Source organism: Neolamprologus brichardi, chromosome 15 (assembly GCF_056152115.1).
Source record: "Neolamprologus brichardi isolate AB-2024 chromosome 15, ASM5615211v1, whole genome shotgun sequence".
Classification (NCBI taxonomy): domain Eukaryota; kingdom Metazoa; phylum Chordata; class Actinopteri; order Cichliformes; family Cichlidae; genus Neolamprologus; species Neolamprologus brichardi.
In genome coordinates this window covers 16,162,480-16,188,627 of record NC_142118.1, presented here as the reverse complement: position 1 = coordinate 16,188,627, position 26,148 = coordinate 16,162,480, and the positions used below count along the sequence as shown (strand labels likewise).

At 39.3% G+C, this 26,148-nt stretch overlaps 1 protein-coding gene across 1 annotated transcript; it reads right to left on the bottom strand.

The window, feature by feature from the left end:
- Window positions 1–544: 544 nt before the first annotated feature.
- fntb (farnesyltransferase, CAAX box, subunit beta) lies at window positions 545–25,333 on the bottom strand. Its single transcript, XM_006792663.3, has 12 exons — window positions 25,087–25,333; window positions 23,442–23,506; window positions 20,169–20,241; window positions 17,964–18,055; window positions 12,728–12,874; window positions 11,862–11,945; window positions 10,119–10,205; window positions 9,872–10,001; window positions 5,852–5,984; window positions 5,202–5,313; window positions 4,978–5,092; window positions 545–2,497 (listed from the first exon to the last, which is right to left on the bottom strand). The coding sequence occupies exons 1-12, from the start codon at window positions 25,183–25,185 to the stop codon at window positions 2,330–2,332; spliced, it is 1,305 nt and encodes a 434-aa protein (XP_006792726.2). The 5' UTR covers window positions 25,186–25,333; the 3' UTR covers window positions 545–2,329.
- Between the last annotated feature and the right edge of the window lie 815 nt (window positions 25,334–26,148).

Here is a 26,148-nt window from a genome sequence, read left to right as displayed (position 1 = left end):
TAAAGAAATATACGATAATTCATACACGGGGACCCAGAATTGATCTACTGACTCCCCTGATGAAGGCTTGTGTGTTGTGTTGGAAGGTTTTTGGTTTTTAAGTTAAACATGACAGTGCCATAAGAATAAAAACATATTTGAAATTTCATCTGAAAAGAAAGAGCCTTGGAACTTCTTTCCTCCTCCACCTGTTCAATTTCCTCAATTTTTTTAAGGACTCACTGCACACATACTGATATATGGCACATTTCCAGCTCTTTGGGAATCACTTGTTGGTCCAAAGCTCTGCATCTAAATCAAATTTAAGACCAAACTGGGAATGGAAATACCCATCATAGATGAAATCTTATTTGGTCATTAATGACCTGTGTCATCATCTTTATGGTTTCCATGTTTTGTTTTTCAAATTTTAAAATGCATTTCACAGTTAACAGTTTCTAGAAGTCTGAAAATGTGCAATCGAACTGAACAATGCAGCCACATGGCGTGATCGAAAAAACGGCGGCTTAACAAAGCTGTACGTGGGAACATTAAAGACTCAAACTGAATTTAACTGATTTATTGTGCAGGTGTAGTGAAGTCAGGTTTTTCTGGTTTTGTTTGGGAAATTATAACACATCAGGTAGACATAGTTTTTTTAACCAGGTGGCTGAGCAGCGGCCAACCCCAGCCTACTCTGTCTGTTCACGGTCATTCCCTTCTTATTTAGAGGATACTTTTGTGTGTGTTTCCTGCTCTCCGGTTTAACCACTCCCTGGATTTTAAAAAAGTCTACAAGCATCTGAAATATTTTAATTGCTTTAATATGTCATGTTCTTTGCCCTGAGTTGCACACATGTACCAATTTGATGACTTATTCAAGCGCCGAGTCTCCCTTCCCCAGTATCCACCTGTAACTGCCATTCCCCAGTTACTGTAAATAACATGTTTGCATGGAGTGAGCCTAGACACGCTGCCTTTATAAAGCTGATGCAATAAATCATTTGGCAAATGTCCAAAAGCTCCAGTTTCTAAAATGGGAGGGTGCAACTACTGAGATGAGAAAAACAATAACGCTTTACCCTTTTGAAAGCCTACTAGCAGTAACCCTTGCTGCTCTTCCCTGAACTGAGCGTCTTTCATACTTCAGGCCTGCTTATAGGACAAAATGACTGGGTCTGCATCATCTAGCTGTCATCTGAAAACCTGGAAAATATCCTAATGGTCATCAAACCGCATCTTTATTGTTACACACTGAGGTGTCAAGTCATCATTAAGGGTACAAAGGAAATAAAATGTGATCTTTATGGGGGAAAGAGTTAAGTAGCTGTCTTAGTACTTTGTCCCCATTTGTCCTGTAATCATAGGTAATCATGGATTCGACACAGTTTGCTACCTTTTAATTTGGCAACACAAACACCTGGTGAAGATCTACTGCATCCTGTTTTGCTGAGCTTCTAGTTAAAGGGAAATTACACCGAGTGTGATTATACACTCGCCGGCCACTTTGTTAAGTACACTAGTACCAAGTTAGATCCTCCTCTAACAAGCTGCTGGAAACATCTGACATGTGACTCTTGCCCATGTTGACATGATAGCATCAAACAGGTGCTGCACATTGGTTGGCCGCACATCTACGATGCAAATCGCTTGTTCAAACACATCCCAAAGGTGATCTGCTGGACGCCATTTGAGTACAGTGAACTCGTTACATTCACGAAACCAGTTTGGGATGATTTCGGCTGTGTGACACAGTAGATACACCATACAAGTGTGGTCACAAAGGGATAGACAGAATAGTATGTGGCATAAAAAAAAAAAAAAGCACAGTTTGAATTTCAGGAGGTTGTTTTGACCATGCCTGTGTGTGTAAATACACCAAGTTGCTGCCCTATTGTTAGTTGCTTTACAAAAGCAGTGGAACTGGTGTACCTAATGAACTGGCCAGTGAATATAATATGTGTATAACATACAAACCCAGAAAAAACACCTGACCGACCCTCAGCACCCTAACACCATCATGAGAAAAGCTCTAACAAGTTTTATTAACCTACTGAAACCTTATAAAGTTCCACCTTTATTTCAGAGAATGAAAACAGACAATGCAAGCAAAAAAAAAAAAAGAAAAACAAAACATATTCAACTGAATGTGAGGCTGCCCTTGCAAAACCGTTGACCTTTATTTGGGGCAAAATTCAGCACTGGTCTGCAGCGAGGGTCGACTATCCCGCTTGTCCACAAAAAACCTGACAACAGCTTCCCGGCTCAGGGGCGATCCCAGAGCTGGCTGATTTTTGTTATTTTGTTTTGTTTTTTAAAAACGCACAGTGACGTTACTGCTGAGGACCAACTAGGACTGAAGGTCAGCTGATGAGGAGGCAGCAGCAGCGTCTGACTGTCTGTCTTCACCAGAGCCTCCCGGCTGCCTGCTGACCTCGGGAACGGGCATCCGGAGAAAGTGCTGCAGGGCCTGAGCCACCTTCTCCGGACAGATGTTGTAAACTGGATGAGTTGGTGCCTAAAAAGTCAGAAGAAGAAGAAAAAATAAGAATTGCAAGATATTTTGTTTGTCGCAGTATGTAATTTTTTTTCTTATTATATCCCATTACATAGCATGAACTGCAGTTTCACTATTATGATGCCGTTTTAACATTTTCATCACAGGAAGCTGCCACCATCCACCGAGACTGTTTTATTGATTTATCTGAGAATTGCACACCACAAAGAAACCCACTCTGAGCTGAAAACACCATAGCTCAGGCACTATAGGGATACAGTTTGAACCTGGCTGCTGTTTTAACCTACGAGCCGATATGCATATGCATGTGCAGGGGGAAGACTTACTGTAAACAGCTGTCAGTGCCAGTAATGCAACAGCAAACAGGAAAACAAAACCAAAACCAACTGCCGCGGCCTTTACGTGCAACCACACGTCATTTCAGTAGCTTCAATATTTTTTTTTTTTTTTTTTTTTATAAACCCCACTTATTGTAGAGCATCTTTCAGAGCTTCTCATTTTATAGCTCGCTCATATTAAACCTGACTGCACTGCACTCAATAGTCAGCACGGGAACAGCGTTGAGGCGTTTTTGACTCTTCTTGCAGGTGCGTGCAGATTAAACCATGGCTGATAAAAGAAAACCAGTACTTTAATTATTTACTGCATGGTGATGAAATGAAAGGGTGCAAAAAAACAAGAAAAAAAGAAGCAGCAGTTACCCTTAAAGAGACAGTTAAACTGTTAAACTTAAATATTCTTGCTTTAGCCATTAATCAATCCAGGTTGTTTTAGTGCAAGTTTCCCAGTTTTAGAGATACTGGCTGCAGAAAAATGTGCAACGTCTCTTGAAAATAATGGGATTATAAACCAAAAACTGCCCAAAAAGAAAAAAACAAACAAAAATAAAATACATATAAAATGTAGTGCAGAAATCATGTCCTGGTTATAAAAAAATAAAAATAAAAATTGGCAACCTTCTTAAGCAGTTTCATGTATGAGCAATTATCTCTGCAAGCAGCCGTGTCACTGTGCACAGTTAGTTCTCATCTACTCGTGAAGAGCAGCTTGTGTTTGCAACTCCGTGACATGATATAAAAACCTGTATACATACATAATATTTGAGCTCTATTGTTGGTATTTCAGTTTTTGATGCAAAAAGGTCCTAAAACATTGTTTTATTTTAAATGAAACCACCTGATTTAATGCAGAGTTTCCAGTCGAGACTGACACAGACCTTTAGGAATGCCATCAAAAATCTACATATGTCGTTAGCTACCAGACTTGAAAAAATGAACAGTAATGTTAATCTCTTTAAACTGCTCAGGAGTTAATTAATGTAACTCGGTGAGGACTCCGCCCTAACATAACAGCCTTTGGAAAAGCACCTTTTTTGTAAAACCTGTGAATGCTTTAATATGTGTTTCTGTCAAACATGTTTCACAGTGTCCTGTCAGTGGGTCTGCTACAGTCTGAATGACAGAAAACTTGAGATCAAACTGTGACCAGGAGGGTTTGTGCAGACGCCTGCGAGCCCAGCGGTTTATTATGATCGCACGGACTCATCTGCTGAGGCATTATTATGCACTAGCTCCACATGCGGTTTCTCATGGCTGCTCTGCTTTTACCACTTATGCTGGACATCCTGCGGTCCCACTTGAGTCCGTTTTCCAAACTGACAGTGAATTGATGACTTATCAGAAAGCCTGTTCTCAAACCTCTGAGTTCTTTGGGAGCCTTGTTGTTGATGTCACTACAAATCCCCTGCATCTAAACTCTAAAGGGAGCAGCTTGTACATTCGTTGCTCTCTTTAGCTTCAGCTGCTATTTCATTCTATTTCAGCTTTTTCTGTTTGTGCGCTTCACCCACTGCATTCTTTAATGGTACCGTTTGTTCCACGAGATTTGGCCCGGCCTACGAGCAGGTGCTGTGATCTCTGGTGAAAAACTGAGCTTCTGATCCAAGTCAGCATGCATCTTCCAGTTCTGGACGGTATCCAAGAGTGTAGCTCCCACTCTTGCAGACTGATTTGCTATACATTTACCTGCTCTCATATATGCGGTCGGTGCTTACAAGTCAAGGAACAGGGGAAGGGATGGCATTCGTGTAAGTCTTGTTCTATGATGACCGCCAAATAATGATGGATGCAAAGCTCTTAGCAAGAGCAACGTACATCCGTGTGTTTCTCAACCATGCCCTTCAGGGTCTTCACTAATGATGACTGAGACCTCACAGAGTTATTCAGAAAGCCAAGGCAGGTCAGACAGATATGAGTGTGCACTGATTATCTAATCTAACTCTGAGCGAAACAGGAAGGTAGAGTATATACACAACTGTAGAACAGCTCATTTAGGATGACATGTTTTAACTGAATGTAAAGACCAGCTTCTGACTCCACTCCCCAACAAGTAACATGTTCTCTATGTAAAATATTTGTTACACCCAACATTTGTCAAAGTTTCATATCTAACAGTAACTAATGTATATCTTTCATTCTCACCAATCTATTCTCCTCCTTGCCAAGGATCACCTCGTAATGGTTGTCCATGTTCCCAAAGTGCTGTGCTATGGAGAGGCCGCTGAGGCAGTAACACGTGTGGTAAAAATCTCTGGACCTGGACATACCAACACAATAAAACAGGGCAGTGATGTAAAAACTCTACACATGAGTAAAGCTGTACAAATATGTAGTGTGTGTGTGTGCTCAGATGGTGTGGTACTGACTTGCCAGGCTTATCCAGAAGGCCTCCTGTTGGGTTCTGACAGCACAGGAGGATGTACTCCTGCAAGGCCTGCTGCTCAAACATCCACCGCTGCTGACTCAGCTCTGACTCTCCTGAGCAAACACACAGGTCAGTCACAAGAGGGGGGAAAAAAAACCCAACAAAAAAAACCAGGATGATCCCACAGAAAATTCAGACCTCATTTTCAACATGAAAATGTGAACACGCTGGCTATTTCCAGTTTTAACATTTTAAAAAACCCACAGAATAACAATACAAATTATAGTCAAAATCTAAAGAAAAATGATCTCCTAACCACATATTCTCTACTTTTCTGATTTACATTTTAGAACGAAGGACTGCTTCACGACAAACCTTAAGATTTTGACACTGATAAATCTATCACTCACTATTCAAAGAGTTTTGGGTGAAAAACTACTAAAACTGGAAAAATATTCTATCTTTGTTGCACTGACATTCTTTCAGATCAGCTGAAGTCAGTGGAGACTTGCTGATATTATCATTTCAAATAATTCTGACCAAAAATCACGCTTTGTTAAATTGGTTTTCCTCGTGCCGCTTGATGCTACGGTAATGAGACCTTTCCATTTCGAACTGTTTTAAGAGTTTAGGGTCAAAATGTAAAGGCACCTTCTTTGTATAAGGCTCTGTGGAGTAAAGGCAGGAGTCCAGCTTGCCAGAAAGAGTAGCAGCCGTCCACTAGTTTATTGCAGCGGCCTTGGAAACCTCCTTCAAATCGCATCTGCCTGCTGACCACCCAACGCTGAGGAGGAAAGGTGACAAACACACATTTAAATACAATGAATTAACAAACAAAACATGTACTGCATGTTATAATGTGTTTGTGTCCCTTCAGCTCTGAGTGGAATCGCACAGCTGAAAACCTCACAGGGTAAGACGAGACAGGAGCAGACCAGACGGGACCTGATATTTTTCAGAATAGGAACGATTTAGAAAACTGCTGATAGTGAGTATGTGTGTTTTGTGCACAAGCCCAATTTTTGGCCACATTAGACAACAAAGAGCGAGTGTTTCAGTTGACAAAAAGGTATACACTGTAAGAGTCCCAATCAGTATTTAAACATGGCGAAAACAGCCAATTTTAGCCTTTAAGTATTTTGGACTAATTTTTTTTTTTTCAATGCAAATTTCCTTCAATTCAGATTTTCTGTTATTTATTTTTCACATAACTCCTCATTAAGTCACAGGGTATCATAGATGCTTCAAACATGCTGCTGCTTTAGCTTTAATTTCACTGCATCTGGGGGCTGAGATAAAAAAAAATGCTTTTGGTTGGCTACAAATATTGAACTTTGATTTGCTGCAGTGGTGGAGAGCGTTAAAACGGCTCTGAAAATTCTGCTGTTTAAATAGAGCATCAAATTATCACAATGTATTTGATTTATGATGTGCATTGCATAAGTTAAGGAATTTGTAGGAATATCATTTGTGTTCTTTAATAACCAGCAAGAGCAGACTGAGAAAAAGAACATCATGATGTGTCTCCTTTTCTGTGCACTTGTGCTACAAGCAGCTGGCGTTCATGTTGATGGAGCAGAAAATAATAGTTGAGCAGCCTGCACTTTTTTGAGGAGTGGAGATTACATAACCGTCATTTTTATTGCACAAAAGGACAAGAACGTAACAGTGAAGCACAAAGTAAACCCAGGCCAGGAAACGATCCACTCTAGCTAACGCAAAATTGAACTTTGTGTTAGCACGCTGGCTTTGCAGGTGCTTACAAAGCCCACAGAGTGAGTGTGTCCTGAACCCAGCCCAGCAGCCAGAGCCTTCAAGAGGTAACAGAAGCAGTGACGCTTGTAACATTTCCAGCCTCCATTTGTTTCTACACCAGATGAAACTGTAAACTGCAACACATTTTTATTTGAAGTGCTCTTTGGACCAGATTTGCTCTCAACTTGGTGCACACACACAAGAAAAACGGTCATTTTGTTCTGATAGCAGGCCTGAAATATAATAGAAACTGCTCAGTTAAGAAAAGAGAAACAAGGGTTAGTCCTAGTGAGTGTCCGAGGGCGAAAGAGTTAATAATGTGACAATACCCAGGCCATGTAACACAAAAGCTGCTGATCAATGGCTAGGTTATTGGGGGAGCAGCCTAAACAAAGTCTTCCAGACAACCCACTCCACCAGTTCTTCTGCATGGACACCAAGGCATTCCAGCTGAGAGATGTAATCTCCCCAGCATGTCCTGGGTCTGCTCTGCCCCCTCCCCCCCCTTAGGACATGTTGGAACACCTCACCTCAGAGTCACCCAAGAGATACTGGAGGAGAGTCACCTGAATGAACAAGCTCCCACCTCTCTCTTTTAAAGGTTAGAGACTGGCCACATATGTAGTCATCCAAATTTGGATGAGGGAACTAATGGGTGTTTGCGTGCCACAGAGGCAAATTTTAATTAGTGCACCTTCAAAAGGTTTTAAATGTCTTAATCATGTGAGAAGTGGCCGCCTTTACCAAAGAAAGAAAAATGCAAGGCAAAGAAACAATGCGGCTTGCGGTAAAATGAGTATTTTTGCCTGGTTGTTCACGGATTTAATGAATTCCTAATGAGAATCTGGACCATGATCATCACAAGATCATTAATAGATCCCCATGAAAATAAACAATGACACCGCATAAATATGAAAGTTGTTCATTGTGAATTATCTATGTATCTCAGTGTTAATGATTTATGCATTCTCCCACATACAATTTCTAGGTTATGACTCAAATTGTGCAGCGAGCGAGTCTTGCTGCTTTTGATATTCTCCACCTGGTTTCAACTTACAACCTTTGCTAACCCGCCGCCTTCAGTCAGAGCCATATGCCGGGCGTTTCTGAGGGACGGACAGTGACACACAACACCTTAGAGAGCGCGCTCTGTTGACCTGCCACTTGAGCTGGGTGTTGGGTGAAAATAACTGTAACGTTGTTTAAAGGTGGAGGGACTTTATAGCAGCGTGCAAGCAGGTGTGGAAACAGGTTTACTTAACAGTTACATGCAAATGTAATCACACAGTATTTGAATAAAAGCTAAGGGATGATGACATCAAGTGTTTTATGAGCTCAATAAAATATAAAAAACTGCAGACTGGCCTTCTGGTGACAGCCTTATCATTTTATCTTCTCAGGATGACCTCAAGCTTTGTGTCAGCGAGCATCTGCCCCACTGCAGCTTCCCTGAGCATGACTCAAAAGCTCGACCTGCATCAAAGCTAAAGGGCAGCTGCTCCCAACCTTTTACTACTAAGGAAGAAGGGAAATGAGATTTCCCTGAGGGGAAAAACAAAGCATCCCAACAGTTGCAAAACAAAAACTAATGTAAACCTTGTCCTCCAGAGCACTCCGAGAGTAACTACATGCACAGATGTTTATTCTACAGTACAGAAAGAGTGATTGAATACACGGAAGCACATTAAGGTGCAGGAAAACAACATAAAGAAGTCATAAAAGGAACATCGGCAGTTTTAGTAGATTCAGGAAGAGTGTAACCCGTGTTTTTTATAGCTCCAGTTTACAGATGTCTCCTAAACAGCTCACGTGCGGGTCATTATTAAGTTACTCCTGTGTAAAGAGGACAGCTACAAGGACTCGGCGAATGCGTTTGTGTAATTGTGCCAGTTTAAACGAGTCTGTGAAGAAAGAGCAGGTTGCAGTTTTCCTCGAAACTGCTTCAAATAAATTATGAGTCATTTATCACAGAAACCAAACATCAAACTATCAGAATAAGGAATTTTGTAAAAGCTGAACATTTCTAGGCTGCTTTTTTTTTTCTATTTTTTTTTTAACTGAAGCCCTGTACGCATGTAAACCAGTGGGAACTACAGTCATTATGCTAACCTAGGTGACATCAATAAATTCAGGCCTCCTCTTTTATCAAACAGCAGTAACATTCACTCTTTAACTTGGGACCCGCTCACTTCATGTAATCTGTGGTTATTTTGTTGCTTGAAGTCACTGAATACTTATTTCCTTTTAGTACTTCATGATGAGGTTTGCATTACTGCAACGTGTGATTGTGCACAATAGAAGTAACATGTAGTGTAAAGATGTATGCAAGGACAGTTCCTGAGTGACTAATTTTGGGTTTTTCTCGCCTTTATTAGATAGTTTTCAGTAAAGAGGAGACAGGAAAGATGCCCAACAAAAGGCCTTTGGTCAGAGTCAAACCCAGGCTGCTGCATTTGGGCTTGCATTATCTGCTTGCCTGCTCAACTACTGAGCTAAACCAGAACCTGATGTTTGGCACTTTTTGTGAATGTTTAACTTGGGAATTAGAGGCCTGTGAATGCATTAAAGTCAGTAAATATTATCACAAAGATAGTAAGTATGAGGACAGCTTAACAATAAGTGGATCAGATTAATGTTTGTCGAATAGGGGAAGGAAAGACTGACATAGAGAGATGTCTCCACATTTTTCAGAAGATAAAATTTTGTTGTGAGTTGCAACATTGTATTTGATTTTTAATGACATTTTCTGCTTGCTTCGTCACAGAACTGAGCACCCAACTTTGAAAGCGATAAAACTTTAGCACAAAGCCCCTGTTGTGACTGACAATGATAGCATCTTTTTCTGCTGTTGGGACACAGACTGAGCATTTGAGGTTACGATAGAGAGGAAAAGGCGGGGAGGGAGGATGTGCTCACCAGCAAGGCTTTCAGATCCAGCATGTGTTCTTTGCCCAGGATGACAAGGGCGGCTGTACCACAGAACGTGTAACCGCCGTGTGCCTCCAAACCCGGTACTCCACTTAGACCACCCTCCCAGTTCTGACAGCTAGAAATCAGTAAACCATGTAGTTAAAAAACAAAAACAAAAAAACCCATACACTAAAAAGCAGGACAAAAATGCTCTTTAATAATTTACTCAGAGTGCTGTGGTCGGTTGTTGTACCTGAGAATCCAGTTGGTTGTGTTTTCAAACAGTTTAGGTGTGAGGATGTTTGTGAGCGATGCTACCGAAGCTGCACAGTATGCACTCCTAAAAAAGCAGAACAAACAAATCAGGCTGATAAAGATCACGATAAAGTTGAGGGGGAGCAGGAAGTCTGCTCTCGCTAAACATCATCATACTGTAGTTTTAGGCTGCCAGCAGACCAAACATAAACATCCAATTTGCCATTTATGTTCCACTGCTGTTCAGTCACAGTCATTTTGACTGTTACATATTTTGTTTCCCTGCAATGTTGAGGCTGCAAGGAATCATAACTAAACTAGAATTCAAGAAAGGTGTTTTTTTTTTAATCTTTGATATTGTCAATAAATCACTTGAAAAGCTCAGGTATCGGACGTGCATAAAACTCCTTATTTGGTTGCAGAGATCATCCAAAAACTCAAAAAGTGTCTTTATGATGAACACCATGGTTATAGTTCATGTGGGTTCACAAAAACTATGTTAACTAAATAACTACTGAGAGGTTCAAGCCAAAAACAAACAATAATCACCAGCAATGAAAGAAAGACTGTTTTAATAATTGATGTTAATTTGATTTAAATTTCTTTCAAATATGATAACACAGGCTTGCTGCTTTTAGTGTGCATGAACCGATGTGCTTATGTGTGCTGGGAAAAACCTTAAACCAGGTTTGTAGAAAGACAAGTTACTTTTTTTCCTGTTAAGATGTCGAAACAAAACACAAATCTGGAGCAACTATGTGATGTTATCATATTAATATGGACCAAAATCTATGGAAAATGTTTCCAGCATCTTGTTGAACCTATGAAACAAAAAAGGCAAAACAGGATCCAACCTGGAACTGGCAAGCTGTACCTAATAAAAAGTACCCTTGAATGTATAAGCCACTTCTTGTTGGAGTACTTTCATCTGGAAAATACATTTAGTGCTGCTCGTGAACAGTGACAGCAGCCAGACTTGTTCGTGGTAATTAAATTGAATGTGTGTTTTTTTTAAAAAGCTAAGCTATATCAGACTTCTAGTAGAAAACAGTGATTACACAAATAAGGCAATTCAATCTTTTCATAACACTGTGTAGCACCACACTTACACTAAAATCAATCAGAAAATCCTGTAATTAAAACCCCTAAAAATCTTTCAAAATAAGGATAACTTTGTTGACAGTTTAGAAAAATGTGACACAAAATGGTTTATCAAAAACTGAATAGCAAAACCTGCCTAAGAGAAAGACAGTTTCAGTAATACATAATGGCACCTCGATGCTAATTGGTTGGAAACAGATATCAGGCTCCTCTGAGAATGAAAAAGTACCTTCTGAAGTTCTTTGTTCAAAGGAAACTGAACCTCAAAGAACAAAACAAAAACATAACAAAAAGCCCCACATAACAGCCTCAAAGAGGAAAAAACACACACACACACACATCCGAAATGAGATAAATCCACTATTATGTAAAAGAGATGTGGGCATTTCTCATTATTTCCCCTGTTATCAACACTAAAAGAAAACACAGGAGAATATAAATACAAAGCAGAGTGTGCTTAAGGGGAAATTAGCCTTCAAAAACGACCCCTTACTGTGATCAACACAGTATGGACACCAAAGATGTTTGGTGTCCAAGCAGTCATCAAAGATGTAGTTAACGATATAAATTTTCTTATGTGGTGAAAAGCAAATTCTAAAAAATAAATAGAGGAATCAGAATTTATCTTCTGGGGCCTCACCTGACATCCACCTCTCCACCGACGTGCATCACAAAGGAGCCATCTGGCTGCTTCACTGACCACAAGAAATCTAGCAGCTTCTCCCTGGAGGAAGTCAAAACAGAAGGGGGAGAAGGGTCGATTAGAAACAAGGATGAGTTCATGGTGTAAAGAAGAATAAACAGAGGAGAGAGAGGGCAGGGGGTGGAAGAGTAACTGCTGCAAATTTAATAAAGCACTAATGCAAAGTCAACACCCGCTGTCTAAATCTGCGTCGCTGCGAAGAAACGGGAATCGCTGCTCAACTGTACATATGCACGCAAAACTTCACCTTTTCTCCGTCACGCAGAGTCAATTAGGAGAAAAACAACTCATGTAAACAGTGTTTCGAAATGCTCTTATAATGATCTGCTGGTTAAATACCATTAACATGATCCATAGCTGCGACAACCCCCTCCAACTGTAAGAAAATGTGTTATAGTGGTTATAGCATAGGAGGGAAATTCAGTTACACAAACAAATTTAAAGGCATAACTTATGAATTTCAATTACACAGCCACAGTTTAGTTTCATCTTTATTTGTCAGAGAACAAACTGCACAAAAAGATTCATCTCATAGGATAACTGCAAGCTAATTCCAATCTAAAGCCCACAGGCATGTGGACACAATATTAAATAGCCAATAAAATACAAATAAATATCCAAGATACAATAAGAGCACTGTAATAAACTATGCAAGTCTAAAAGAAATCCAATAAATATCATCACATAAATTAGGGGTTGTCTGACATATTAATTTCAAACAAACTGAGCTGCTTTAACAGAAGCTGTTTTGTGTTTGTCATGTTGTAATTTTACCACCCTAGCAGCACACTGTGTGATCATACCTGTCTATAACATTATAGGCCTCATCTGTGCCGATGATGCAGAGGGCGTTGACGGCAGCGTAGGTGGGTGCAAGGTGGGCGTGTTGCCCCGGTCCCCCGGCGAAACCCCCTGTTGGGCTTTGACAGCGTGCCAGAAACTGACACACACTGGAGAGCAAAGATACAGAGGTTATGATTTCATTATTTATTTAATATACAAACTGACAACCACAAAGAGCAGCCAAATGGTACTACATGAATGTACTACAAACACCAGCATACTCTTTCTTACATGCAGGATTGCTGAAATTGCACAGCAGCAATAAAACACTCATTAATTGTATTGAGAGTGTGAACAAATGTATTAGCCCACCACCCAAAGGTTTACCCCACAACTGCCCTAAATTAACAGTAATTGCCAAAAATCATATTAATGTTTGTAAAGGCTAATCCAGCAGCAATAATGCTAAAATATAATTACTGTTTTTAATCAATTTTAAAATTCACTGTTTTACTATTTTTTCAGCTTTTTTGTAAAACACATTTGTTTATTTATTCGTTTGATTAAGACGGCAAGTTACAGTTACCATTTACCCCAGATCTGTGTCAACACCCAAAGGGTTCGCAATTTTTGGCACGTTTAGGCAATCTGCAGAAATGTATGTTTGCACAGATGAGTTTTGATGCTCACTTCCTTGAGTTACACAAGATATTGACACAATTTCTAAAAAAAAAAAAAAAAAAAAAAAAAAAAAGCTGATATCTAAACATTATTTTTAGAACCAAATATTCAAGGAGGTGTCAAGAAATGGGGATCACAGCCATGTCGTATGTTGCAGTTACACATCTTTAATCATAAAAACATTTACTACCAGTAATTTGTCAGTGTAGTTCTCCTACATTTTTTATAGCCCATCCATCCATCCATCTTCATCCGCTTTATCCGGATAAAGCATTTTTTATAGCTTTTTTTAAAAACAGTAATTGGCCCATTACTGTGGCATGGATAGTGTATTTTTGAAACATTATAGTCTTCAATCTTATTGCAGTTTTCTGCTTCTAATCACTGCATTGCAATGTTTTGCCGTAAACCAAAGCTAACAGTAGAACCTTCAGTAGAAAGGTCTGTTAGCAGCTGCAGATATCTAATACCCAATGTGACAAGGAAAATGATATGAAGGTGACGATCAAGTTGCTTTTGCATAGAAATGATTAGAAACCATAATTACTTGCATTAGCACATTTTAAGAATATCTTTCATAGATAAAGGATGTGGTATGAGGCTGATAAGCACAAAAATACGTCATAAATTACTCCACTTGGTCATCTGAGGGTTAAGCAATCCTGTACAAGTATGTACATACAACAGCTTTTCTTTCTGTTTAAAAGTTTGACACTAATTATTTCCCCTGACTTGAACAAACCACTTTTTCTACACGCTACACAGTTTCCGTTTACTAAATAATCACAGCTCCTATTTTCTATCTCAGGCTGGCACAAAGTTGGAAGGCTATAAAACACGCTCCACTGGGCTATTTCACTTTAGCTGACGTGTCATACCGCATAGACCAACTCTACCACAGGTCCCTTTCTTTCCAGCCTCCATGCACCACGCTGCTTCTCTCACAAATGTCCTCTTCATCCTCCGCCATGGAGAAAAATAATAAAACTGTAAGAGTGCTTTGAGCCAAGTGAGTTGGAAGGGAAACCCACTTTAATTTTGGCCAACCGGTCTGGTGCCAACACTGACCTGAGAACAGTGTACACTTCATAAACCAGAGAAAGCAATCTCTTGTAGGTTGCATTGTTATAGATCGTTGAACAGGGCCAGTGTTTTTCTATGTGTGAGCACAAAGCCATCACGTTGGTGCCCGGGCAGTGCCAGCCGGTGTGCTGGCACGCCTCACGGTTATAATGAGAGCGTGGGCTGGCAGCCTGGAATGGCGACTCGCTACGTGGTTTGCAGAGTGCTACTTTTGACTGGCAGTAATTTAATCAAATGACATTTTGGTGGCAGTGAGAGCAACAGTGTTTGAAGCCATGTCAGCATAAACATGCTTAAAAGTACACCTGCCAGTCGTGCACAATGTTGTCATCACTTTTAATCACACATATCAGGCATAATAACTCTTGGAAAAACCTTCATTTCACTGCTTCAAAGATCAACACCCCAACTTTTTATTACTGTGAGTTTCTATTACAGAGAATAAATTAAACTTCTTGAAGTTGGCTATGGAAACAAGGACAAGGAATGATTTAACAGCAAAGCCCTGGCCAATGCTGCAGCTGGACAGGAAAAAAATAAGCATTTTATTGGTCATTATATGGTAATTTAATCAACATCTTTCATCTCTTACCACTTCTGGTTCTGTTTTATAAAATGGTGACTTGTGTTTTAGGAAGGGAGCCAGAGGATAGGAGGAGTTTACAGTAACATTGGTACATGTAATGTAGTATAATGTCTGCGTCCAACACCCTGAACCTGTGGTGGGCCACTTGTAATCACGAGGCTCTTGAATAGGTCGCCCGGTGGGAGAAACCTGTCTACAAACAATTGCAGTCTGACTCGCACTGCTGGCACATGATCCCCTTCAATTCATAACAGTCAGATTCCTGACACGTTGTAGTCAGTCAGAGTCAGTCTGCACCAAGGTTATTATCGTTAACGAAAACTAACAAAATAACGAAAACTAGAAGTGAAAAAACATTTTCGTTAACGGAAATAAAAATAAAAACAAAAAAAGGAAAACTAACTAAAACTATAATGAGTGTTCACAAAACGAACTAAAATTAACTGAATTTATAGTAAAAATGTGTTTAGTTTTTATTGATGTGTGCGTGTCATACAGTAGTCAAGGGTGAAAAGGAAGTTTAGTTTACAGATTTTTTTCTTGCTTTCTAATTATGCCAGCAGGTGGCAAGTACGTTAGTAGAGTCGTCTGTGTTGCTGCTCCGTCCACGCGCAGAATCATGTCAGGAAAAGTCGGGAGCCAGAGTCCAATTTGGGATTACTTTGAATATGACTGTGTTTTGGATAAAGCAAGTATCTTGTAGTGGAAAGAGACAAATTATGAGGGACATTTCTAAAGGGAAAAAAATCCCACAAACCTTAAAGTGCACTTGAAAAGCTCACACAAGAAGGCTAACCTAGCTTACCTTGAGAAGGTAAGGGAGCACACTCAACCCTCATCCCCAGAAAACAGAAGCTAACCCCAGGTAAGGCAGCGTGATGCATCCCGAGACAACAGGACTGGGATATCTACACAACTGTGTGAGTCAATTACCTTCAAAAAGTTTATCAATTCACTTGAACCAAAATTACGAACACCTGGTGCTGCGAGAGTTAATAGTCTCATTGGGGCCAAGATATACATTTTATAGTTGCCTGGTATCAATGGTTGTTCATCTGCCTTTATTTATTTATTTATTTAAAGAACCCATAGGTGGGAATGTGAGTTGTCTGTCTCTGCGTGTTAGCCCTGCGACAGACAGGCGACCTGTCCAGGGTGCAGTATGGTAGCTGGAATAGCAACCTACCCAAGGATGAGCAGAAGAGAATGACTGATATGATGAAACTGGGATTTTGTTACACTTAATTATTGCAAACACAACTAAAACTATAACCGAAACTAATCAAAACTAAACTGAAACTAAGGATTTTCAAAAAAATAAAAACTAAACTAAACTAGCAAACAATTGGTAAAAACTAATTAAAACTGATATAAAATTGAAAATCTGAAGTCAAAACGAAATAAAAATAAAAACTAATGAAAATTGCAAAACTATTAAAACCCTGGTCTGCACCAATGAGTGTATCCCATGTGTGACATGGCTCTTTGCAATCGGGGATTCGACTGAACTGGCTGCCAACTGGTTGCATTCTGGTTATATAAAAGCAAAGTTGCTGAGCCCTTAAACTGCCATCTTGCAAGAACTACATCACTATTTTGGGTCCAGATCTATGAGGTTGCAGCTAGACTGTAAATCAAGTAGTTAATATGAATCTTTCTGTAGGTAGATGGCAACAGAATTGCAGTGTTTACAATATGTCACAGTTACAAATGAATTTTAAGGATCTGCCAACTTCAATCACAAACTAACAGCAGACCAACTCAATCTTATTGCTGTTTCATCACCATCTTGATACACCAATGATGCTTTGAAGAAGAAACTAACCGCAAGTGGTCACAGACCTGGTCCCCATTTTCAAAGTAACCGTTTCAAAGGAAATCACAAGTTCACACTCATTTTGTTTGTGCCTCAGTATCCAACTGCTGTTTGCCACAGTGTGACTGTAGCGTAAGGAATAAAGTATAAAGGACATTTTAATTGAGCTAATAATCTCTTTTTATTGTGTATAACCTGAGACATAGGAAGAGCTCGTATAACTGTATTCTGTACAGATGTAGTCTGATCTTCTAACTTGTTTTAAGCAATATAACACGTTTCAACACATCTGGACCATTTTAGAAAAATATGTTGAAATTTTGGGTTTATTCATATGCACAATTATACAAATGTGCATAGCCCGTGTGTCTGAGAACTGAAGCAGATGCCCTAAACCTGCATTCTTTTTCAATGGCCTCTATAGGAAGTCTGAGGGAAAACAGCCTCAGGTTCCTAACTCTGTGACATTTACCACTGAACTTATAGGGTGGTTGGTAATTTCAGATCATATGGAATAAGATAAACTACATTATGTTCATTATTGGAGCCAGAAAGGAGGATTATCCTGCTCAAAACTGTAAATTGTCTCCTTTTTAGGGCCTATTTTAACGTAAGAGTTTGCTACTACTACCAGAAGGGGGCGGTAATGTGTCTACAAGCCGTCTGCAAACTACCAATGATCAACCATAACAAAAAAACACCACTTGCCTAGCTACCAGGAGGTGGACCTGAAAGTTGTGTGTGGTTATATTAGATTTTGCTATACAAAAGAGAAAACTACAAAGCAAAAAAAAAAAAATGCAGTCATCAAGGTTGTTGTGTGGACATCTTTAAAAAAATAAACCAAAATGAAATCCACTAAAAAACTCTGTTAAGTAAAGCTAGCATATCACAACTATACCATATTTCTACATTTACTATTTATGGATATTTATAAAGAAAGGGTGGTGGGGTATTGGTGGGTGGCATCCTCAACAAACCTGCTTTACTGCAATAATTATGAGAACTATGCAAAAAGCAATAAATAACGAAATTCGTTGGCAGTGCACGGGTATTATTTGGCTCCACTCTGTTGTCGTGTGTGACTCACTCTGAGGCGACGGCAGCAGGAATGGGCTCCTGTAGTAACTCCAGACTGTGAAGAATCCAGAAGCAAAGCCACGGTCGGCTAGCATCCAGACACTACTCGCACAGACACACACACACACAAAATCAAATGGGCATCACATGACCGATTACAGCTATAAATGAGATTGTGAGATCAGCCAGTCAGAGGCACAGATGAGAGAAAAACAACTCTGCCAGACACAGAAGGGGCAGGAGGAGGAAAATGATGGGAGTGAGCCACACAGAAACATCATACAAACTCATTTTCTGCAGTTGGTAAATGGACTTTATGATTATGTCTGCCATTTATGATGCAAATATTAGTTGTGTGATGCTTTTTGTGCTGATTTTATTACATATAATTCAAACTCAGTTTGTTCTCTTTAGCACTGCGTACACTTAACTACATAAATTGGCTGTCTGCCTGCTTTTGTGTGATCAAAGGAAACTCCACTGAAATAATGAAGTTACTGAGCTGAAGAAAAGGAGAAACACAAATGCTTTTCTCTCTTCTGGCTAGAGTAACAAAAAGCACACACATTAAAAAAGTAAAAGATAAAAAAAAGCAGTGACTTTGCCAGAAGCAGACAACTATATATTTTTTGGCCAATTGAAAATTGCAGCATTTCTATTTAAAGCAGAGGATAACAATTCGGCAGTTTTCCAGAGGCAGTGAGAGTTGGTGTCCTACTGTTCAGCACACGATATTAAGCATACACTCACCAGCCACTTTGTTAGTTACACACTTATCGGCTCGCTATTGCAAATAGCTAATCATTCAAACAATGAATGTGGAATGGTTGTGGCAGACCAGCTGATCTGAGTATTTGAGAAACTGCTGATCGACTGGAATTTTCACACACAATCTTCTCTACAGTTTACCGGGAATGGTCGCAAAAAGAAAAAATATCCAGTCGGTACTAGTTCTCTGTGTGGAAATGCCTCGTTGATGTCAGAGGAGAATGGCCAGACTACTTCGAGCTGATAGCAAGTAAGCAGAAGTGCATCTCTGGATACACAACAAGCTGGTTCTTGAAGTAGATGGGCTACAGCAGGAGAAGACCACAGCGGTTGCCAAAATTGAGGCTCCAATTCACTCGCCAAAAGGCTCGCCAAAACTGGACAACAGAAGATTACTAAAACATTGCCTGATGAGTCTCAACTTCTGCTGAGACATTTCCATCCTGCATTGCATCAACACTTTGGGCTGGTAGTGGTGGCGTAGGCACACTGGGATCCAATTAATACCACCTGAGCGCCTGTTCACATTTTGGACAGAGAGGACAGATGGTTTGAAAGAGGAGTGAAACAGGCTATCTATGTCCCCTGTGAATGACCATCTTTGAGCAGAAGTTGTGGCTTACGACACCAACTGTCTGCCATCTAAAATCCAGTGTCAAGATCCCTTCCCAGGTGCCTTAACGCCCACTCACACTTTGGGCCATTTGACCACAGTAAGTCACATAATAGGGTGGGGCAAGGTCTCACAATGAGTTCACCCGAAAACTTGGCTGATTGTGACCCAGACCAGTTTTCACACCATGGCTCGTGTGATTAGGCAGAGGATCAGTGGGGGTCCCACGACCCTCTTAGGGACACTCCCAACAGGGCTTAAAAATCTGGGTCTTTCCACCAGTTGCTCCGAGTACTGAAGAAGCTTCTCAAATGAGAGGTGAAACGTCTTCAAGAAACTTAAAGAAGTCCAGAGGCTTTTCCTTCCAAGACCACCTGAGCATAAACACTTACTGAACATTTCGCTGGCTGCTTACAGCATGATAATTTACCAGATCACAAACTTCAAATAATCTCAAACTGCTTTCTTAAACATGAAAACGAGCTGATTGTACTGAAATGGCCTCCACAGTCATCAGATCTCAATCCAATAGAGCACTTTTGCGCTGTAGGGGAACAGGAGATTCTCATCATGGATGTGCAATGGACAAAACCGCAGCAATTGTGTGATGCTATCATCTCAATATGGACTAAAACGTCTGAGCAATGTTTCCAGCACTGAACAGCTCAGCTCTGAAGGCAAAAGGAGTACAACTAATAAAGTGGCTAATGTGTGTAAATACAACGCCTACTTTGATTGAAATACAGGTTTATAAGAAAAAATAAAACTACATCTACATATCTACAACACATAATTTGTGTGTGTTTTCTTTTATTTATTAGTTATTTACTTTACCTCATAAGCATCTGATAAATGACGTAAGCCCTTCTTGAGATACTGGTAGTGTTGTTCCCGCAACAACGTTGGCCTGAAAAACAAACGCGGGACAAAAAGTTAAATGTCAGACAACTTGGAAAATATTTTTAAAAATAGATAAAAACAAAATCAGAAAAGTGTCAGTACTCATAATTTAAAAACTTAGACACACAATTCACTTGTTTTTCTAACATTTGTAAGTTTAAATTTAAAAAAAGAAGAACTGATTTATGTGTCAAAAATTAATTATTCACCAGGTAGCCCAAAATCTGAGAAACCCAAATAAAATGATCGTCCACGCAAGGGTTTGTGATCAAACTCTGCATTATTTATTCACTCGTTTCAGATATTCAGATCCTCAGCAGTCTAATTAGCGACTTCTGTTTATTTCCTTCCTTATTTTTTATTCACTTTCTATTAGGAGAGCTTTGAGGCCTGTCCTCATTAAGAACAAAAAGAAAAAAGAAACCAAAGCCAGGCAAACCAAAACATCAGCTTAGCCTTTCAACTTTTAAAGTATTTCTCAACGAAACTAAAAAAAAAAAAAAAAAAAAAAAATAGTCATCGTGTTTATCATATTTTTCTGCACTGTGTTTTTTTAATTTGTTGTCAATATTTTTAAGAGTTTTATGCATAAAAATCTATCTAGGGAGCAGCACCACAAACCACCCATTAATGCTGTGGTAAGTGATACTGGTCCATATCGTATTCTTGTCCCGAATAAACATCAAATTAAACTGAGGTAGACAATCACACATATTATAATATATAGAAAATTAAGGCAAAAACTAATAAAAATAAACATATGAATGAAAGAATGCCTTAAAACACTATCACAGAATGACAGAAACTAAGGAGCCGCATAGTTAATCTTTAAATGTTTGAATGAAAATTCAGTCTGCAGCTCTTCATAAACACAAGTCTGACTCTATATCTGCATCAATGACAACTGATACCCACCCACTCTGATCCTCTGCTTGACCTTTCCACACAGTGTTCGCTACACCTGTTATAAAATGCGCTTTCTACCAACACAGAATGAGTCACAGATCACTACATGACAGAAGCAGAGCTCCACATCTAAAAGCTGGTCTGCCCACCACACCAAATATATGTTCAACCCACCCTTTTAAATGCTGAGAGCTCGACAGGCTACACGCAAGTGTATACAACGAAACCAAAAATTAGTGAAAGAAAGAAAACAAAAAATACAAAATGATCAAACAAAAATACAACTATAAAAGATGGGGGGAAAGAACAAATTAAAGAAATAAATGAATGACCAAACAAATAAATAAATAAATAGAGCAAAAGAAAAAGAAAACAAATGACCAAATGACCAGAAGGAAAAAGAAATTAATGAAAGAATAAAAGCTATGGAAAAGAACAGTGAATAAAAGAAGGAGAGAAAGAATAGAAGAACTAAAAGAGAAAGAAAGCACATAAAGAAAGAAAAAATATTACAGGCAAATTATCTAAAGAAATAAACTAATGAAGGAAAGAAAAACAAACAGTGGAACAAAAGATGAAGGCACAACAAAAAGATATTTTTACAGATTGCTGACATTGGTTATAGGTTTCGTCGACCCAGCTAACTCAAAGAACTTGCCAAACTTGCTTTGTCGTACCCCCATCAGGACATTTCTGTTAGAGCTTGTAGCTGTGGATTCCTTAACCAGAGGCGCTGAGGGTTAAGACCCGACTTTCAAATCCCTCCTCAAAACTTATTCTTACATATAAGTAATTACTTATAAGTAATTTTTAATAATAAAAATGTTCTCATTCCTCCTTTATTTATTCTTAAATACTTTATTTTACCCATCCTGTAAATCACTCACTGTTTTTATATTTCATATGATCCATTTATTATGTCCTATAAAGCACTTTGCAACTATGTTTTAAAAAGCGTATCTAAAAACTTTAAAAAAACCTGTTCGAGGTCAAGTCTCGGCAAAGGCTGAAAAAACAATTATCACCACTGAAAGCAGGACCTCAGCTGATGAATATCACGGATTCTTTAGTAGTACTAAAATGCATTTCTCCATTGGTTGCAGTACCGCTGACATTCACATCTAGCAGTTGTCATAGAAATGAGATGAGTCACCTCATTGAGAAGCGACGGCAGCTGATAGCAGAAGCAAACTACGTGGGCAGATCTACTCGCCGCTAAGATAACAGCCATCGTGCATCACACTGCAGCCTTCTCTAATAGCAAACAAACAGCAGGTGTTTGTGGGTAAAAAAACATAATAACAGCTACAGCCAATAATGGTGTTCCTGTAAATGCCTCATAATGGCTGTTCATGTAGTCACCTTTATGAGTGACTGATGAATAGGTAATTATTATTGCTATGGCTACACAACATCTGGCCTACTTGTCAGCAAGAGTCTGAAAATGCACACTTTTCTGTCATAACCAGGCCAATTTAGTGTCCTGGTTTCAGGTAATGACTTGACTGAGTCTTTAAAAAAAACAAAAAAAACCCCAACAAAGTAAGATTTTGAGATTTTTATAAAGAGACAAGGCAATTCTACTTTTCTGTTTCAGAAGAGTCACCTGACAAGGAACTGCAAAGAACCCATCCCGTCTCCTTCTTTTTCAAACATCAACATTACCCATAAATGACTCAATCCCACATATAGTGAAAATACTTTGGGATGCACTGAAAATTGGTATTGGTCGACATTTTCTTTACTGTCTGCTATCGGTCCATTGGCAAATAAATTGCCAATCAATGATGGTAGTGTTTATCACCTACATCCTTACATCTGTGATCTACTTTCCTCATTTTGTATGATGGAATGTGTGATTCTAAAAATGTACTGCAGTGTGAAGGAGGACTTCAAATTGTTAATTGTTCCCCTTGGACAAAAGGAGAAACAACCCCCCTCCTCCTTTGGCGGATATCCAAAATCTCTATAATCTATAATGAGAGCTCATCACTCCCCGCAAACAGGATAAACATAGAAATTAGTGGGAGATGATTAAAATTCTGGAGCCTACAGGTAGATGTTGGTGCAGTTTAGGGATTGAAAATGTTGGCAGCAACACATGGCAGCATCAGCATTAACATGTCAAAGGGAGAGATGGGGATTTGCAGTTTAATTAAACATTCATATCTGAAGGTGGTGTTTGATATATGAAGTGAGGAGAACGAGGCACATCACAGGCTGTAGTGGGCTGAGCTGTCTGCCTGAAAAAGCTCACAGATTCTGCTCCATTGTATTCTACAACACACTGCGGATACTTACTGTGGTAAGCTGTGTATTTGCTTGTAAACACTCATGACTTCTTGAATGGATTTCTCCACCTTTTTCTAATAAAAGAGAAAAAAGCAGCATGTGATTGGTTGTTATGAAGCTTATTTTGAGGGGAAAAAACATATTTTAGGCATTTCAGAAAACAGAATTATTTCCCATTTAAAAATCTGGACTAGGATCAGCCACAAAATCCAGAAAAGGTGCGATTGATGTGTAAACCCCTGAACATTCACAGCTCATGTTTGTTTCGTGGTCAAAACTGTCAACTCAATCAATTCAAAACATAACCTCATATTTGTGCCTTACACATGACCTATATTATGGAAAGTGACTGAAAGAGTGTGAGCTACTTTATCAGCGTTAGGAGCCAGGAATATTTCAAACTTCTATCATAATCAAATGGGGATATGCTACAATATGCATACATTTCTGATTGTACTGTTTTTTTAAGTGTATGGTGTCATCAAAAGGGGTAAAAATCAGCAAAATTAGCAAAAGCAACAAGGCACCTAGATGGACACTGTCATTCCACCTGATCTAGTTTTATGTATGTTTGCAGAGACCAGAAACATAAATAGTACATCTTATAAGTTACATCATAACTCTAACATAACTATCATAATAGTTATTTTAAACTATATATGACCATTTAACAGTGTATCTGTAACCTGTATATTTTCATTATCTTTTTCTCATTGCATCTTTCTCCTCCTCTTCTTCATCTGCCTGATCCACCATCACTGCTCTCACTTCCCTCATTTCTACCTCATTTCCTAAGACAGCCAGGTCTTCATTTGTTCACTTGGCACTTTTAAATGCTTTCCTAAAGTATGAACAAATTCAGGTACTAAAATATTGATAAATCACTGAATTGTGCATACCCACTGTAAGAGACAAACAGTGATTTTGACACCCTGGATTAAGATGTGTGTGCATGCTGCAGCAGCTGTCGCACCTTCCCACACAGACTCGAGAGAAAGATCTCTTCTGGATTGCAAATAGCAAAAACGTACATTACAATAATGTTTGCTCCCCCCCCCGAAAAAAATGAAAGATGAACTTTTTGATGAAATGAGCAAAAACGGCAGTCTGAACCCTAGTTTCCTTTTTTATTAATGCAGTTCTAACTTGTGCCTTGACTGAAGTGATAACTGTTACTGGATCTGATCTAAAATGATTGCAGTGGAGTAACTTTCAAGAACAGTGCCCAGGATGCAGATGTCCAGACGCTGTCAGAAATTGACTTGTTATAAGGTTTTTTCAAAATAAAAGCCCTCTCCTGCTATCATGTTTTAATTGGGAAGAAACTAAAGACAAAGTTAGACTTTAGGTCATGCCCAGGCTTAACTATTTTAATTAGTTGGCTAGCAGCTAGCTACATTCAAACTTAATCTCATTAAGGAACAAAGCTAGCCATCCATGGGCTAAATTGATAAAGCACGGCGAACTAATGCCCGCAAACAAGTTTCTGATTACTTTTTCAATCAAAGTGCCGACATTTTAGCAATATAACGCATTGTGTGTATGGCAGCTGAGTTTCTGTGCACTTTTCTACACCCAGACTGGAGAGCCGCACGTTAGCATTAGCCACACTGTCTTATAAAAAAAAAAGAAAAGCTAACGCTCGTGTGCTTACCTGCTCCACAGAAGTCACCGTCTCTACCCCGTCATCCAAGAACATTTCTGCCGATTGTTGCTCACGGAAACACCACAGAGGGTTAGGCATGTTGTCCATGGTGGTGAATGGACCTCTTTAGATGTGCGGACGTTCTGAGTGAAGATATAATTTTGTCGCTATTGGTTTGTTTTGACAGTTCACTCACACTTTCGCTGGACTCCGCTCACTTCCTGTTGGGCGGAAACTGCGTGGATAACTGTTACGGTGTCTCCAAAGGAACAAACTTCTTTAGTGGCGTTTTATTCACTGGACGCGAGAATGTAAAGAAACGAGCAGTGCCGCTTGGAAAAGTGGTAAACATACATTTTAAGTGTTTATGGGCGTGTGTATTGTGACCATTTTAATTTCATTTCATTAACTGGCATTCTGAGAGTCAATGTAAAGCAGGTTCTGCTGTTGACCAATGGTATGTATGGTAAAATACCCGGTGGGGGGGGGGGGGGATACCGGAAATAGTTCCGTTTTGACTTCCAAATTAAAACAGAAAGTTATTTAAGGTAAAAATCGACCACCTTTAAGAAAGGGTTTCACGGTTACATATAACAAATTCCCCTCTCGCCCCTGCGGGCGGTCTATCGTTCAAACTTGTGTCCTCTACCAGACGCCTGGGAGGTTGAGGGTCCTGCGCAGTATCTTGCTGTTCCTGGGACTATGATATATACAATATAATAGGACTGTAATTAATTGCATATTTGTTTGTTGATGTTATGTGCATATGTTAAGAGGCTTAATTAAGCTTTTGCACATTTACTAAACTCTATTTTTCAGGCCCGGTGTTCTGACAAAACGTCCTACTTTGGCAAAAAAAAGTAAAAAGTCGTTTATGCACATTTCTGCTGTCACAGAGTCATTCCAGCACAAATGTAAGTAGGTATGACGGTTTGCCACTTAACTTTGCCCATCAGAGTATGCTTGTAGCTCATAATTATAAAGCCAGGACGGTTTGCCACTTCATTTTAGCCGTTAAAGTATGCTTGTAGGTAACATTCACAAAGGTAGCATGGTTTGGTCCTGAGTAAA